The sequence below is a fragment of the Chionomys nivalis genome, chromosome 9 (genome assembly GCF_950005125.1).
Source record: "Chionomys nivalis chromosome 9, mChiNiv1.1, whole genome shotgun sequence".
Taxonomy (NCBI): Eukaryota; Metazoa; Chordata; class Mammalia; order Rodentia; family Cricetidae; genus Chionomys; species Chionomys nivalis.
The window spans coordinates 29,497,708-29,515,037 of NC_080094.1; the positions used below are offsets into that span (position 1 = coordinate 29,497,708).

The 17,330-nt window shown below is 37.2% G+C and overlaps 1 protein-coding gene across 2 annotated transcripts in view; it reads right to left on the bottom strand.

The window, feature by feature from the left end:
• Xrn2 (5'-3' exoribonuclease 2) overlaps positions 1–17,330 on the bottom strand; it is a 70,770-nt gene that overhangs the window by 46,370 nt on the left and 7,070 nt on the right. Inside the window, exons 2-13 of one of the 2 annotated variants that reach the window (XM_057781203.1) lie at positions 9,437–9,564; positions 9,243–9,354; positions 8,750–8,861; positions 7,748–7,806; positions 7,582–7,671; positions 6,798–6,870; positions 6,527–6,577; positions 5,988–6,145; positions 4,888–4,962; positions 4,669–4,802; positions 4,513–4,570; positions 4,322–4,429 (exon numbers count right to left, since the gene is read on the bottom strand). In XM_057781203.1, the coding sequence (XP_057637186.1) occupies positions 4,322–4,429; positions 4,513–4,570; positions 4,669–4,802; positions 4,888–4,962; positions 5,988–6,145; positions 6,527–6,577; positions 6,798–6,870; positions 7,582–7,671; positions 7,748–7,806; positions 8,750–8,861; positions 9,243–9,354; positions 9,437–9,564 (1,158 nt within the window). Of the gene's footprint in view, positions 1–4,321; positions 4,430–4,512; positions 4,571–4,668; positions 4,803–4,887; positions 4,963–5,987; positions 6,146–6,526; positions 6,578–6,797; positions 6,871–7,581; positions 7,672–7,747; positions 7,807–8,749; positions 8,862–9,242; positions 9,355–9,436; positions 9,565–17,330 lie in introns of those variants that run through there. The other variant, XM_057781204.1, reaches the window with a different exon arrangement.

The window sequence follows — 17,330 nt, forward strand, 5'->3', positions numbered from 1 at the left end:
CTGTCTATCAGAACTCTAGATATGCAGAAAGACTGAATTTAGATAAAAATAAACTGTTCTTGAAGTTTTCAGATCTTAAAAATACACTGCAGGAAAATGGAAGAACTATGACAAAGACCTTAGCTTTACCTAGATGGAATAAGCTTTTCAATATGGAGAAAATACAAATACAAAAACAATGAATCTTATCTTGTTAAATATAATTATCATTTAAAACCTCTATGAGATAGCTGAATGAAAACATTTGGTTACATTACTAAAGGCTGCTAACCACTCCTAATTCCAGCATGAATGGCAAGCAAGAAAGAAGTGGAATTCCACAAACACTAACTCCTAGCTTCCAAAAAGCTATCAACAGGAAAAAAGAGAATTCAGATTTACTAATTATTCTGGGCCAAGTTTATGAATAAGGTAGGGTTCTTTCCCCGGTTCTCAAAGGGCAGTCATGTTTTCAGCTCTCTAAGATTTAGGGCTGCTATTGCTCATTAACAAATGGTCCATTCCACAGCTTTGCACACTCACACCCAACAAAGTAAGACAGAATGGTCACGGTTTCTGTTGGAGCCAAAACAGAAGCCAGCAGATATACTGCTGGTGGTTACCCTAAGTGCATTCTCCCAAGCGCAATGCAAAACTTTAATGAGATTTGAAATTGGTGTTTTCTCTCAGGAGAGGAGTTTTTCAAGACAGTTTCCTTGTGTAGCCTTGGCTGTCCTGGAATTCACAGAACCACCTGCCTCTGCTAGAATTAAAGATATACACCACCACACCGGCTCAGGAGAGAGGTTTAACAAAGCATACCTAAAGATGAGGCAATGAAACCTCCAATGGTATGGAAACTGTTGATTTCTTCCACTTTGATTTCTATCTGTGGTTCTGGAAATCTAACCTAGGGTTTCTTCCAAGTGAGGTAAGTACTCTATGTATTCGGTTATATCCTTAGCTCTCGATTATTTTATTAATTTACATCAGAGAAAGAGAGATGTATGAGAGGGGTGTGTGTGTGTGTATGTGTGCGCACGCACATGAGCGAGCACACGCACACATGTGAGAACTTACAGGAGTCTGTCCTCTCTTACCATGTGGGTTTCAGAAACCAAATGCAGGCTTGGAAGCAAGTACTTTCACCCACTGAGCTATTTAGCTGGTTCCCTTACTAATTTCTCTAATAAAGCTTTCTTCCTCTCTCTCTTCAAAGCAGCTTCTATCTAGGTCATCTGCAGACGTGATATCTGTCACTCTTTTCAGAACTTCCTCCAGTCACATTCTTCACCTGGCTTTCCCCTATCCTTGCTCCTGCCTTTACGCAATGTTATTGTTGCCTTGAGCCCAGTACTTGGACCTCTTCACTTCTCTCTTCCCATTGGAATGAGCACAAGCTCTTGGCTTTAAACACCATCTATATACTACTAAACAGGACCTCTCCTCCTTCAAAATCTCCATCTGGGTACTTTGAACTAAACATTTCCAAAATGGAATACTCACCTAAAACTCTAAGACTTTCCTGCACCCTAACCTTTCCTAGGGGAGCTGCTCCAAACACTTTCTAACTGCTTGGAAGTACCCTGGGGTCATTCCTGACACCTCATTTCTCTTTTACCACCCGCATTTAGCCCATCAGCCAGCCCCATTGGCCCTACTTTCAAAACTTGTTCAGAATCCCTCCGCCCTCAATAGTTAATCAAAACAAGGTAGGTGGAAAGTCAGATCTTGTCAGTTTTCTATCCAGAACCCTCCATTGATGCATAGTAAAGTTAAGTCCTTAAGATGGCCTATGGGGCACTAGATCTGGCCCCTATCACTTTTTGGAACTCCACACTAAAACTCTTACCTTCTTGCCTCTGCTCATGCCACATAATACTTGCTTCTTGCTGTTCTGTGTATATATAAGGCAGCTCCTGTCCAGAGCTCTGGCACAGCTATTCTCTGGGTTTTAAGTATTTCCATTAAATATCTACACAGCATACTTCTCCACATTATTCATGTCTTTATTCACACTAATCTATCAGCACAGCCTCACTGTGATTTCTAGTGCCATTACCACTTTCCCACATACTGTTTCAACTGCTGTTGTTTTTGTTTGTTTGTTTTTAAATCTTAATGGCATTTAAAACTACCACATTACATGGTGGAGTTGGTGACTGTGTTTGTTGTCCATCTTCCACTAAAGAATGCAAACTTCCAGAAAACAGAAATTTTTGTCTAGTTTTACTTTAGTGTTTTACTTTGGTTTTCTGCTGCCTTATCACTGGCAATCAAAACAATGGCACATAGCTAGGCTCATAGTAAGATTACCAAAGCTCATAATGCATCCTTTTCTGAAGCCTTCCATTCTGCTATCTGATAAATATCTGACTCAGAGGGTTAGTAGTAACACATAAACAGAAGAACTGCTGGTGTGAACCTTATTGGTCTTTAACTTTTATGTGCTACGAATACTTTTATAAATGTGTCAAAAACCACAAACATACTTTCTAGAAGTTTCAAACTGAAATTCTGATGTTTCCCCTCTTCCCAGGCAAGGGGGAAAACAATATGACAAAAGGGACACCAAGGCTTAAAATATCTTCTTACTAGGTCAGCCAGAAATCATGTTAAGTATGAAACACTAAGGCAGAAATCAAACCCTTTCTGCTTCAATGCTAACTTATCATCAATATTTAATGTGATAGCATCTGCTAAAGTCACATAAAAAGACTGCTCTTGCAAGGATTTTTTATACCAAGCTGTAACAAAGCATATACTATTTCTTGTTAAGTTTAAATAGTAATAAAGTAAAAACACTGTTAAGTGTTGAAGATATAGTCAAACACACGCACACACTCCAAAACAGCTGTTCCAGTAGATACTGGAAGAAAACAACTCAATATCAAGGCAATTGGAAAGAATGCTTACTTAGTTGCTTAGTCAACTCTTATTACATAAGAGAGATTCAAAGTCCTAAAACTAAGAGAACAGAATTGTGATATACAAAGTTTAAAAAAAAATGTAATTATTATTTGCTATTTGCTCAATAAAGCCATGTGGGTTTTTTTGTTTGTTTTTTGTTGTTTTTGTTTTTTACAAAATTAGCTTACAAAAGAATTTTTCTCTTTAAGAAGCTACTATCTGGGCTGGAGAGATGGCTCAGTGGTTAAGAGCATTGCTTGCCCTTCCGAAGGTTCTGAGTTCAGTTCCCCACAACTACATGGTGGCTCACAACCATCTGTAATGAGATCTGGTGCCCTCTTCTGGCTTGCAGGCATACGTGCAGACAGACTACCGAGAATACTGTATACATAATAAATAAATAGATTTAAAAAAAGAAGAAGCTACTATCAGCTCATTTCCCCATTTTGATCTCCTTAGCATTTCTGGTCTCCTTTGCTACCCCTACATATCAATCTCCAAACATTCTGACTGTAGACTGCTGCCATTCCAGCCCACCTGCTTCCTTAGGCTTTGTACCCCTGGCCAAGGGCTAGGTAGTATGACTAAGTCACTCTAACCTACAGCTTTTCTTCTATTTAGGGAATCTCCTTTTACCTCTTATTAATGGTAAATGTTTCCCAAGCTCTCATAGGGCACTTTCATTCTACACAAGCTCCCACAGAATTTCACATTCCACCATGGCTTCAAGTACCTCCTCCCATCAACCAAGGTTCTAAAATTGTTTTCAAGATTTTCCCCATCCCCATGTCAGACATCCTGTAGTCCCCTCATACTCATATCCAAAATGAACCTCAATTTGTATCTGGTCTCTCATCCCAATCTCCTATACTCACAGTATTTGCTATCTCAGTGAATGGATTCAACAAACACCAAACTGCCTAGGATAGAAATCATGACTTCTCTAAAAGCACTTGTCAGTCTTACATGGTCTAAGTGCTTTTTTTTTTTTTTTACTTTAGTTCCTTCCTCTATGTTTCAATTTGTGGAGGGAGCTACCACCCTCCACAAAACCTACATTCTTCCATCACTCTGTTCTAGCTGACACTATCCAACTCAGATCCTATACTTGGACTCCTAGAATACAAACTCCTAGTCCTTACCCAGTTTTCTAGAGTATAAACGGTTTCTGTAAAATGTGATAGCCATGTTTTAGCTAGTTTTAGATTTATATCCTAAATAAGATTAGGAAGAGAAAAACTGCAATACAACTCAAACAATGTACAATACACAGTTACACACAGCAAGCATCACAGCCTTTATAAAATAATCAAGTACCAAGGGATTATGTAAGTGACAACACATTACGGTGGTATTACAACACAGACAGGTTAAAAAGTCTATCACAGCCTATGAGAGACAGCAGTAATTTTAGCTACTGCAATGCATTTACCTCATCATCTTTTCTCTTTTTAAAAATGCTATCTTCAACTTCACCAACTGCTAACATGATCATCTGTACTCTTTGTAGATTGACATAACCACTTTCTGTAAGGTAACCCTGTAAGTGATAAAATACATGTAAAATGATCTGCCTAGAAAACCAAATACTTCTGTTTTTAAATTACTCAAGAATAAACTTACCCCAGTTTTGTGTACCACGTTTTTGTATATGTTAACCAAACGATCAATAGCACCTTCCCTGCCACCAGGAGACAAACATTATTCATTAGGACCAGTGGGCTCTGTAAAGTCAAGAAGGCTGAGACAGTCATTGGAACACCCTACAGATACACATACCTAATCTCTAGTGACGGCAAGTGAGGAAGGAAATCATTGCCCACAAAGAAGCACATGAACACCCAGTCATCAATGCTCCTCTCCACATCAAATGGGAATGGTAAGCTGGCCATGGTGAGTTCTTTTTCCAGATACTACAACCAAAGAAGAATGCTGACATCAAAGCAATGAAAAGAACATGTTTGAGGAATGTCAGTTCCAATAATCACTGAAATGTACCTCTCGAAGAACATTCAGCCGAAGGAAGATAAACTCCCCTTCTGCACAAGGAAGACTATCTGCAAGTTCATCGTGCTGTAAGAAAGACAGTGGAGATTATGCCCAGACTAAACCCTGAAATCTTTTTTTCTAGTCACACAAATTTTAGGGTTTTTCTAATGTAAAATCCCATTTAATATTTAAGTACTAAATTTGAAAAGCCCATCAAACTATTTAAAAATAAACACATCTAGACCATAAGTAAGCAAGTATTTGGTATGAAGGACCAGCAGTGCATATTTTACTTTTGGGGAGACAGATACAGATGAATAGTCTTTCCGTGGACCCAAGTTCAGTTCACAGCACCCACATCAGGAAGCTCACAACAACCTATGACTCCAGATCCAGAGTAACACACACACATACATACACACACATACATACACACACACACACACACACACACCTTAAAATAAAACCTTCTAAAGAAAAATAAAAAAACATTTTTAACTTATAGGTCAGTATGAAAGACATATTTGTCTTTCATCACCTATGTCCAACCAATATTAGTATTTTGTTGTATACTCCTCTGGTCCCTTCTCAGACACATGTATACTTCATTTATTCTATCTGCACTACAAAACCATATAGTATATTATATTTATTTTTCACTTTTTCTCCAAGCACAAAGTTCTTAAAATAGAAACACATGTAGGTTGAACTTCATCCAACCAAGTAAGCTCAAATAAATAGAAAACAGAATATCTAATGTATTTGATGTGTAGATCCCTTAAAAAATACTAATCATTTGAAATATATTCCATAGATACTTCACATTCAATGGGCATCATCATCTATGAGAACTTACCTTAACAGAAACACAAATTACATTAGAAAAACATAAAGTAGAAAATATGAGTATGTGTAAGCTTGTGAGTACAGGTTCACCTTACATTATTTTATAAGTTACATTTCTGTGAAATACTTTTATGAAGCAGTTTGAATAGACTTGGTGCTTAATTGTACACTTAAATAGTTAAATGACATACTTCATGACAGCGTTAATTTTCCCATGATAACATACTTTTTAAATGCAGTATTGTCCATCTTAAAGATCTTACCTTTCCCTTCTTTTCTCTTGGCAAACCTTCACAATCCTTGACCTCATGTCCAAACTGATTACACAGAGCACATGGTTTGGGTTTGTTTGGCTTGAAGTCTTCTCTGATTATGGTGAAGTTAGGTTCATGTGTAGCAAGACCAAGCATAATAAGATCAGCTATCAATCAAAAAAAACAAATGAATGGCACTTTGGAAGAATCCTTTACTGTAATCAAAGTACTACTAAACGATGACACAAGAAAAAGCCCCACAAAACAGAGCATAGGAAGCAAAAATCAAAAAGTAATCCTAGTAGTAGTTCTGTCTACAAAGCCACTCAGACACGAATCTACAACCAACTCCGACTCAGATTACACGTGGGAAACTATCTGTCGTAAACAGGTGACCACAGTACAACAGCAAATCAACAGAGATTCCTTCTAAACTTAGGCAAGACATCTGGGAACTATCAACCAACCCTGAAATATCCACAACACAACAATACAACAACATATTCTGGCTTAATCCAAGAACAGAAAATCCTCAAGAAGAAACATACCATCAGCTCCACACAAACAATGATGCGTATTTGGGTCATGGTTAGGCTGGGCTAAAAAAAAAAAAAAAGGAGACATATTTATAGAAACATATCATCTACAAAAGAAGTACCACAACTTGCCAGAAGTATTTTCTGGTTAACAGCCTTTTTGTTTGTTTACAGGCAGTGCTGGGACCCCATGTGCAGGTAAATCTTTTACCATTAAGTTATATCCCCAGCCTGTGTTATATTTGTTAGAACAAATATACAATCAAATACTTTTGAATTTTACCTCTTTGTCTTCTAATGTAATCCATGATTTTGTGTTCTCCTTCACCAGGTGCACTAGCATCAGATAATATAACCTATTAAAAAAAGTTTAATATGTTTAGTTCATCTTCCCAGTTTTTACCAGAACAAAGAGGAAGACTGACTGCTTTAAGGAAAACAGATGATTTCGTTAATGTGGTGTTACTACGTGGAAAAAACTCTAAAGATGTGTGCTAAACACTAACAGTACACCACTGAATAACTAACCACATAGAGTGGAAAAGAATAAAAGGACTAGGGTCAGATTAGTACTACCAATCAATTCACAGACTCTGACTACTTACTATCAAGGATAAAGTATCAAACCCAAGAGCAATCAATAAAAGGTAGAGTTTACCAAGTCTAATTAAAAGGAAACACACCTTAAACCACAATTACAGAATAGTTCACTCAAGCTTCATTTATCCATTTGTAAATGCAGTCCCACAACTTTAATCTGTTATCTAATGACATATCTACTTTCTAGTTAAAAACTACATTCTTATACATGTATTTTTAAGATTTATGAATTCCATTTTATAGCTTCACATGAGGTAAGAGAAAGAAATTGGCATTAAGAGAAAATTCAGCTATATAAAACCTGGCCATGAAAGGCATCCCATTTCCAATAACCTGGAAAGTTTCTCTTTTTTCTGACAGTCAACTAGCATTTTATGGGAGAAAATCATAAATAATATCAGTCATATCAAAGTACAGACTCAAATGGTCACTCTAATCTTTTTGAAGTACTAAAGTGTGAAACTTACTGTCAAATTTTTCCACCCAGGGTCATTATTTAAACGATCAGCTATGTAATAGCGAAGGCATTTAGCAAGATTGTCCATAAACTCAGTTCCCTAAAATGATAGAAAGAAAGAAATTAATCTACCATTTAAGAGTTAGCAGCAGCTAGCAAAACCTGAGACTACTTACTGGTGTAATACAGTTGCTGTCAAATCTTTCTTTTACTTCTTCTGGAGGAAGAAAGCCACCTAGACAAAAGAGACAATGTTTTTGTTTTCCCTATAAAAAGTGAAATAAACTAATCACCAAAAGTGAACAGTAACAAAAACATTCAAATATAAAAGAAACATGTTATCACGTAAGAAAAAAATGACCCCACCCCCCCACAAGAAAACAGCATTTCCCCCCTTCAATTTAAATAAAACTGTAACACAGTGGTCCTCAACCTCCCTAATGCTGCAACCATTTAAAACAGTTCCTCATGATGTGGTGACCCCCCAAACCATAATATTATTTTCATATTGCTATTGTCATGAATCATAATGTAAATATCTGATATGCAGGAGATCTGATATGCAACTCCTGTAAAAGGGCGGTTTGACTCTCAATGGTATTAATTATAACCTACAGGTTGAAAACCACGCCTTTAAGAAGACTGTCAAACATACAAAAGGTGCTACAACACCAGTAGAATAAAAATCATGAAGTCCTTCCTCTGTAACAAAAGAACATAAGCACTGGATAATGGTTTTAACTTTGACAATAGATATTAATAAATCATTAAGATATTCTATCATAAACAAACTTTAAGAGTCTTAATTAAAGCCATGTCTAAAATAACTATATACTTACACACTTCCAAATAAATTAATATAGCATAATAAGATTTATAAATGCAGTCCATGACATCTTTTTCTCCAGCTGTAAAATCCAATTATAGCGTCAAATAAAATCATGGTTTTCCTGTCTATTATATTGCTATGGGTAGCACACATCAAAAAATAAACCTGATAAAATCAACCAGATATCACACCACACACATTGGGTTGGAGAAGAACCAGGTCTCAGTATCCCTCTCCCACTTCCCTCTTCTGTGAGACTTAGATCTAACCTGGGTACCCACCAATAATTTTAAAGCTTTGGGAACTGCAGAAGAAAGGGGGGTCTAAATTAAAGGTACACTCTCCCTACCTTTTGCAAGTATTTCTTCTCTGACTCGCTGCTTCTCAATTGCTGCTTCCATTCCTTCCTTTGATGCTCTAAACCTCCTTGAACGCTGTTGGTTCATTTTGGCACGTGGTGCCTAAAAATGTATAACTCATGTTTACATAATGCTAGTCAAAATGTTCACAAGCAAATCTATACATTATTTTCCACCCTCTCTTTCTATCACCACAGTAAATCCAAACTGCCTCTTCTCAACTCCTCTGTATGTGTCACCTAGTACTGGTAAGTAATGAAATTCACTCATGGGCCTATGTCACTTCAAAAGGGCAATCACCAATAAGGCACAGTAAATGACACGAAATAAGCACGAAAAGAAAATATCAATGAATTACTGAAGTATCAGGCTTTTCTTTCTAAAATTAACAGTCAACATTTTTCACTAGTCAGCTGATTTTCACTGCAATATTCAGAAAGCTATAAGAACAGAAAGAGACTTTTAAAGTATTTTAGCACTTACCACTCCATCTATTGCCATGTAGAGAAGTCTTCTTGGTCTTACAATATTGAAAAGTCTGTCAATGTACTCAAAAATTGCAACCATCATTTCATCTTCATTTTTTGGTGCTGGTCTATAATTATAAGCAGACAATGTAATAGACTATATAGTACTTCTATGCCCCGTGCTACCAATGGCAAAAGGGGACTACATACTTGTCTTCAGGATGAGTACAGGGATGGATGATTCCATTCATATCCAAATACAGATTATCAAACTCCACATCATTTGGATTAGGTTTACTGGCGTCAACTGGAATCTTTACACCATTGCATTCTTTTGGCTATGAAGAAATGATAATTTGATTGTTAAAATCTAAACAAGACAAGTACTAAGTTCAATATGAACCAATTTAATTTCAGAACTGGAAATAAAATACTTCAAGTACAAACAGAACCAAATTAACTCGTTAAATGTGAATGGCTTCTAACTCAAGTTAATTATGTGAGATCACTGAGGTATCCACGTGGGTGGGGAGAGTCATCTTAGTGACTTATCTCATCATTAAATCAAGTTCTGTCAATTTAACATAAAACGCTTTTCTACCCCCTTCCATGTCATGAGCACACCATGCTAGTACAATCATACCTAGAAAGTCACAACTACCTTCCAACGACTGCCTCACCAGTACACAATCTCATTTCCAGTCCAGAGTTTAATCAGGAAAACACAAAAGCATCTTTGTCTAACCTTACTTACTTTCCTAGTGCTTTCTATACCAAATACCTAAACAATAAGCCTGCCCCACAACAATATTATGTAGCCTGTTCATTTCTCAAAAGTTCCTATAAACCAGATATAGTACCTAACACCTGTACCCAGCACTCAGGAGGCTGAGAAGGAAGAGTGTCCTGAGTTTAAGGCTAATGTGCTATACAATAAATTCCACTATACAGTAAGTTATAGATTTATAGAGTAAGACCCTGTCTCAAAAGAAAACCTAAAAACAAAACAAAACAGAAGTTCCAAGAAAGTAATGTCATCTCACTACCTTTTCTGAATGCCTTCTTCCTCTCTACCAATACTCACTTCTTAAAATCTTAGTAACTTCAGCTAGACACAAATCAAGACACTTGCTTCACAGTACATGTAACATATCACCCAAGAAAGGAACTGTTTTCTCCCTACATTTTCTTAGAATTTTGCTTATATTCTTGTAGTACCACCAGTTTTAGGATTAATTTGTCACTTCCACCCAACTACACTGCTAAATCCTTCAAAAAGTAGGGTTATATTCTCAAAGGTTCTCAATTATACTTTTATAATGACAGTACTTTTGCCTTTTTCTTCCAGAACTTCAATGAAAGATTAAGACCCAATTTTTGTTTTATTAGAATGAATCCTCAAACACATACATAAAACATTATGCTTAATGATATCAGTTACCGAAGTCCACATCCTTTGTGATAATACAGAAAAGTCTCAAACAGACAAATCTATAGAAACAGAAGATAGATAATGGCTGTGTCAAGATGAGGATGGGGAAAGGGTGAGAGAAAAGAAAAGAGACTATTGAGGAGGGGAGGGAAATGGGAAACGGGGAGCAGTTGGAAATTTTAATTAAAAAAGAATAAAAAAAAAAGATAAAAAAAAAGATAAAAAAAAAAGAAAGAAAAGAGACTATTAATGAGTATGCAATGCCTTAGGTAGTTAGGAAACATAAATTTATATAATAGCAAGGGTCACACAACTCTGCAAATAACACTAAAAATACTGGTACTGATAGGCAAGAGAGTGTATATCTTTGGTCCCAGCATGTAAGAAGCAAAATTAGGTAGATCTTTATTAGTTTGAAGCAAGAATGATCTATATAGTGAGCTGCATCAGGACAGTCAAGACTACATAGTGAGACTCTGTCACAAATGCAAATAATAAAAAGCCTGATTATTTTAAGCAAGTGAATTTCAAATACAGAATTTATACTTCAAGGGTAATAAAGAATGAACATGATAAAATAATTTCATTGATGGAGGTGGGTCTTGTATTAATCTGTTGCTTTCATTGGTTAATTAATAAAGAAACTGCCTAGGCCCATTTGATAGGCCAACCCTTAGGTGGGTGGAGTAAACAGAACAGAATGCTGGGAGAAAGAAGCTGAGTCAGGGAATCGCCATGATTCTCCCACTCCAGACAGACGCAGGTTAAGATCTTTCCTGGTAAGCCAGCTCATGGTGCTACATAGAATATTAGAAATGGGTTAGATCAATATGTAAGAGCTAGTCAATAAGAGGCTGGAACTAATGGGCCAGGCAGTGTTCAAAAGAATACAGTTTCCGTGTAATTATTTTGGGGCATAAGCCATGCGGGCGGCCGGGTGCCGGGGATGCAGCCCCGCCACTCATATTACAACATTTCATGTGTATGAAAATGTCACAGTGAAACCTATTAGCATACAAATAAAAACGTATGTCTCAGCAAAGCTGTTTAAAGAATAAAAAGCAGAAGTTAACTTGGTAGGGAAAACCTCATGAGTAGAATGATTAATAAGATGTAGTGTATCCATGTACTGGACTGCCAGACCAAGTAAGATCTAAAAAGCAAGCTGAATGGTCACAAACATACCACTGAACAAAAAAAAATCCAGAGACAAAAAATTCACACTATACCATTCACATAAAGTTATGAGATACTGTCAGAGCTGAATACATATGCAGTGATGGCACAGAGAAAAGCAAGGGAATGCCAACAGGACCATTTCAGAAAAGTGTTTACTCAGAGGAAGGGAAGGGCACGAAAGCAAGATTCAGTGTGTATTGTAATTGAGGGTGAGGGATATGGAAAAAGGAAACTTTTGACAGGGGCTCAATCAGAGTTCCAGGAAAGCCAGGGCTACATATAGAGACACAAACAATAAAAATATGTATATATCCCAAGTCTTTGGAAATTGTTCTAAGGACAAACAGTAACTTTACCAAGAAAACCCATGAAAATGGATGCAAAAGAATGTACATATGGTACATTTTTTTTAGTAATGGTAGGAAGAGAAAAAGAAGATGGAACAAAAAAAACATATTCAAAGAATACTGAAATTATTCCAAATTTAAAAACTATACCTAGAAGCTCTATGAACTCTACACTACAGATAACATCACAGTAAAAATGTTGAAATATACAAAAAGAAAAAAATTATATGGTAAAAGGCAGGTTGGAGAATTGGCTCAGCGATTAAGAGTACTCAATGCCCTTGCAAGGGACCCAAGGTTGATTTCCAGCACCCACATGGCACTCACAATCATCTGTAATCCCAGTCCCTGTGAATATGATGCTCTCTTCTAAACTCCAAAAGGCGCACACGCGCACACACGCATGCAAATAAAACACTCATACAGATAAAATAATAAATCTGGGCAGTTTTATTCCTTTAATACCAGTACTTAAAAGGCAGAGGCAGGCAGATCTCTGTGAGTTCAAGGCCAGCCTGATCTACAAGAGCTAGTTCCAAGACAGGTTCCAAAGCTACAGAGAAACCCTGGGGAGGGGAGAAGCTATAAAATAATAAATCTAAAATATTTAAATAAACAAATACATAGTAAATGCTTAGTAACTCTCAAGAGAACCTCAGTAAGAGCAACTTCTTACTTCTCAGGGAGTCAGAAGGATGGCATAAAAATACTAAATGCTAACCAAGAAAAATTCTATCTAGGAACTAGGAAAGTTATCATTAAACAATAAAGATGAAGGCCAGCAAGGTGGCTCAGAGGATAAAGGCCCTAGATGCCAAGCCACACTGCAAAAAGACCTGACCTTCACATGCACACCATGACATGCACCCATGACCTCCAAATAAATAAAATAATTTTAAAGCATTTAGGACAGTGAAATGGCTAATGAGGTAAAAGCACCTTGTTGACCAATCCTGGCCACCTGAATTTGATCCTCAAAAGCCCCAGAAATATGGACAAAGAACCAACTCTGAAAAATTGTCCTCTGACCTCCATATAACACCATGGCATACAGTCACCATAATATACTATGCACACATAATAATAAAATTTTAAAGTGAAGGTGAAATAAAGACTTCTCTGTGAAGAGAAACAGAATTTGTAGATAGCAGACTTGACTTCCAAGAAATATGAATCTTCTTCAGACTAAAGTGACCGTAAGATAATTCAAACTCTACAGTGATGACTTCAGAAAAAAAAATTTAAAAAAGCAAAGAAGATAATAATCACTCAGTGTAAAAGAAAGTAAAGAACACAGGAAGAAAAACTATATGAAGCATAGGAAATAAAAAGTCAAATAGCAGACACAAATCCAAATATACTGGTAATTACAGTATAGATACAACAGAAAAAGTCAGTGGACCAAAATATATCTTATCTACAAGAAACAGAGTTGAGATTCAAACGCAAAGAGCAGAAGTTAACAGAGAAAAGAAATCAGGCAAACAACCAATGAAAGAAAAGCTGCAGTAGCTACACTGTGTATGTATGTATGTGTGCCTGCTTGTTTACATGCCCACCACATGCATACAGGTATCCTTGGAGGCCAAAAGAAGGAATTGGATCCCATGGAACTGGAGTTGCAGGCACTTGTAAGCTACCAAAGGTAGGTACTGGGATATGAACATAGGTCTTCTTCAAGAGCAGCAAATACTCCTAATTACTGACTAATACTTTTAATTTTTTAGCTACATTTTATTTGCTTTTTATATGTGGAGGTAGGGAACATGCACATGCCCCTAATCCTATGTAGAGATCAGAAAACCTACTAGAATCTTCTCCATTGTGTGAGTTACAGAGCTCAAACTCAGGCTGCTGGGCTTGAAAACATACGCCTTTACCCACTGAGTCATCCATCTCACCAGTCCACAAAATAGGATCAAAAAAAAAATGTTAATAAAAGAACATCCTCTAGCAGGGTGGTGGTGGTGCACACCTTTAATCCCAGCATTCGGGAGGCAGGCAGAGACAGGTGGATCTGAGTTTGAGGCCAGCCTGGTCTACAGGATGATTTCCAGGACAGCCAAGGTTACACGGAGAAACTCTCTTGAAAAACCAAAAAGAAGAGGAAAAGGAAGAGAAGGAAGAGGAAGAAAGAGAAAAAGAAAAAGATCTTCTAGCTCCATGAACTCCAAGCATACACATGGTGCACATACCTAGATGCAGGCAAACATAAACATAAAAGTATACCTTTAAAAAAAGATCTCAAATCAAACCAGGCAAGGTGGCAAACATCTGTATTCCAGCACTCAGTCAGCTGAAACAACATGATCCTGAGCTTGAGGTTAGTTTTGCTTGCATAGATAGACTACACCTTAATCATAATCACAATAAAAAAAGAAGTATCTCAATAAACTTTCTCCATTTCAAGACCCCATGAAAAGGGATAAATCAAGTCTAACATAAACAAAAAGAATGCAAAACTAGAGTAGAAAATAATCAGAGAACAGGAAAAAAGTCAGTTAAACTAAAAGCTAATCCCTCAAAACGATCAATAAAACTGACAGTCCTTTATTTAACTTGAGCAAGAAGAAGACTAAAATTACTAGAATGAGACACAAACTTACTTTACTGCCAACTTTAGAAACCAAAAATAATTCTTAAAATACTACAAATAAACATATCAACAAATAAGCTAGCACAGACAAACATATTACTAGGAACATAAGTACCAAAACCATTCAGGAAGAGATGATCAAAGCAAACCAATAAGTGAAGAAACTAATCAGTAATTCAAAACTGACCAGCAAGAAAGCCCCAGGCCAACAGCGGTGAATCCTACCAAGTATGCAAAAAGAATTCACACCACCTATTATTCATCAACCCTTTCCAACATTTCCTAATATGTTGTATAAACCCAGTATCTTAACAGCAAATCCAGACAAATCCTAGCAAGAAAAAAAGTTACAGATGAGTATCTCATGGGACTATTGATGCAAAAATCCTCAGCAAAACACTAGCACATAATAGTCAGCCCCAACAACACACACACACACACACACACACGGGGGGGGGGGGGGGGAGTATATTCACAGTTAGGAGTCCCTGAGCTACCTTCACTGGATTGATGATCACCTTTCTCCTGTCACACAAAAACTTTGCATTCAAGCGACATTACAGACTAAGTGTATTAAGTGTATGTCCTCCCTTCCTTCCTTCCTTCCTTTCTTTCTTTTTCGCGACAGGGTTTCACTGTAGCTTTGGAGCCTGTGCTGGAGCTCTTGTAGACCTGTACACCAGGCAGGCCTCAAACTCACACAGATTCGCCAGACTCTGCCTCTCTCTCTTTCTTTCTTTCTTTCTTTCTTTCTTTCTTTCTTTCTTTCTTTCTTTCTCTCTTTTTCTTTCTTTCTTTGTTTTTTTTTGTTTGTTTGTTTGATTTTGGTTTTTTTGAGTCAGGGTTTCTCTGTGTAGAGAGTGCTTGGATTAAAGGCATGCGCCATCACAGCCCCGGCTTTCTTTTCTTTCTTTCCTTTTTTTTTTCTAAAACAGGGTTTCTTTGTGTAGCCTTGGCTGTTGCTCTGTAGACCAGGTTTGCTGTCTCTATAGAGCCTCAAGGGGAAATTGAAGTAGTTGGTTTTGGTAAAAGGGTCACTCACTTCTGTGAAGGTCACCACCGACCAAGTCAGCTCTTCCCCTTCCCTGGGTTGGGATCATTCCCTGAGAGTCTTGCCTTCCCAACCCCCCACCTCCTCCACCACCAACCCCCCACCATTCAGGGTATGGCAAGCAGAGCTGAGTGAAGCCACAAGGGCCAGTCTGTCATGGTGTGGCTTATGACACCAGTCCTGGGAAAATAAAAACAGTCTCTGCAAATGCTCTGGGAATGATGGCAGCTTGATGCTCACCTCCATTCAGAGCCCCTCTGAGTTTCCAAGGAAACACTGACTGCTTATTTATCAAACACCTGATCGGTGCCAGAAAGCCGAACCAAAGTGTGTATTCCAAGAATTCCCAGTACTGAGAAAGGGAAATGGACTAGGGCTCTGAGACCTAACCAAGAAGCCAACTGCAATTGCTACTCACTTGCAAAGAAAAGCTAGTTTTCTTCAATGGAATCCTACTGGGTACACTAACCACTCTTAAGGGCAGGCCCCATGCCCAGCAGTAGATGGCCAACACAGAGCAAACTCCATGGTATTTTTGTAGACTTTTTGTCCCAGTGTGCTTTGGGTACTTTTTTTGGGGTGGGGTGGGGTGTCTTACTGGTCTGCTTGTATGTCATGGTTTCCAATTTGGTATTTTTTTTTTTTTTGGTGTGTTTCTTTTTAAAAATTCTTTGTTGTTGTTGTTACCAACTTGTTTGCTTTCTAAAAAGTAAGAAAAAAAGATGCGGGTGGGGAGGTTGGAAGGATCTGGGAGGAGGGGAAACTGTAACCAGAATATATTGTATGAAAAATACTTTTTCAATAAAAAAAATGTACAAAAAAAAACTTAACTCAATATATCATACTAATACCACAACATGGGTTACATAGTGAGACCCCCATCTCAAAAAATAAAACACAAATCACCCACTAAAAGACACTGTAAGAATTGTACAAATAATTTTTTTTGCAAATATACAAGCAAAAAGAAAACTTTAGTGAACTGAACACAACAACAATAATAATAACCAATATAATATGACCTCTGGGGTCTTTCCAAGGAAGGCACAGGAGGTTTAAACATTAAAAAAAAAGATCAAAATAATGAACAAAGACTTAAGCTTATTTAAGAAAATAAGAGAAGAGCTTGAATGATCTTGACATAAACTTGTTTTTAACAATGATGCATAAATTTAAAAGAGAAAACTTACTAAACTCATCATTATAATCTAAAATTTTAAGGGGCTAGAGAGATGGTTTAGTGGGTAAAACCACAGCTGTTCTTCCAGAGGACCTGGGTTCAGCTCCCAACACACACAGGGCTCAAAACTCTGTAACTCCAGTTCCAAGTGTTCTGACTCCATCTTCTGGTGTCTCAGACACTATACATCTATGGTGCACAGACCTTCGTACATCCAAGCAAAACAATCATAAACATAAAATTTTTAATTTTAGGTATTCTTTTAAGTAAGAGTAATCTGAAGATTAACAGAAAATATATGCAAAATATTTATCAATCT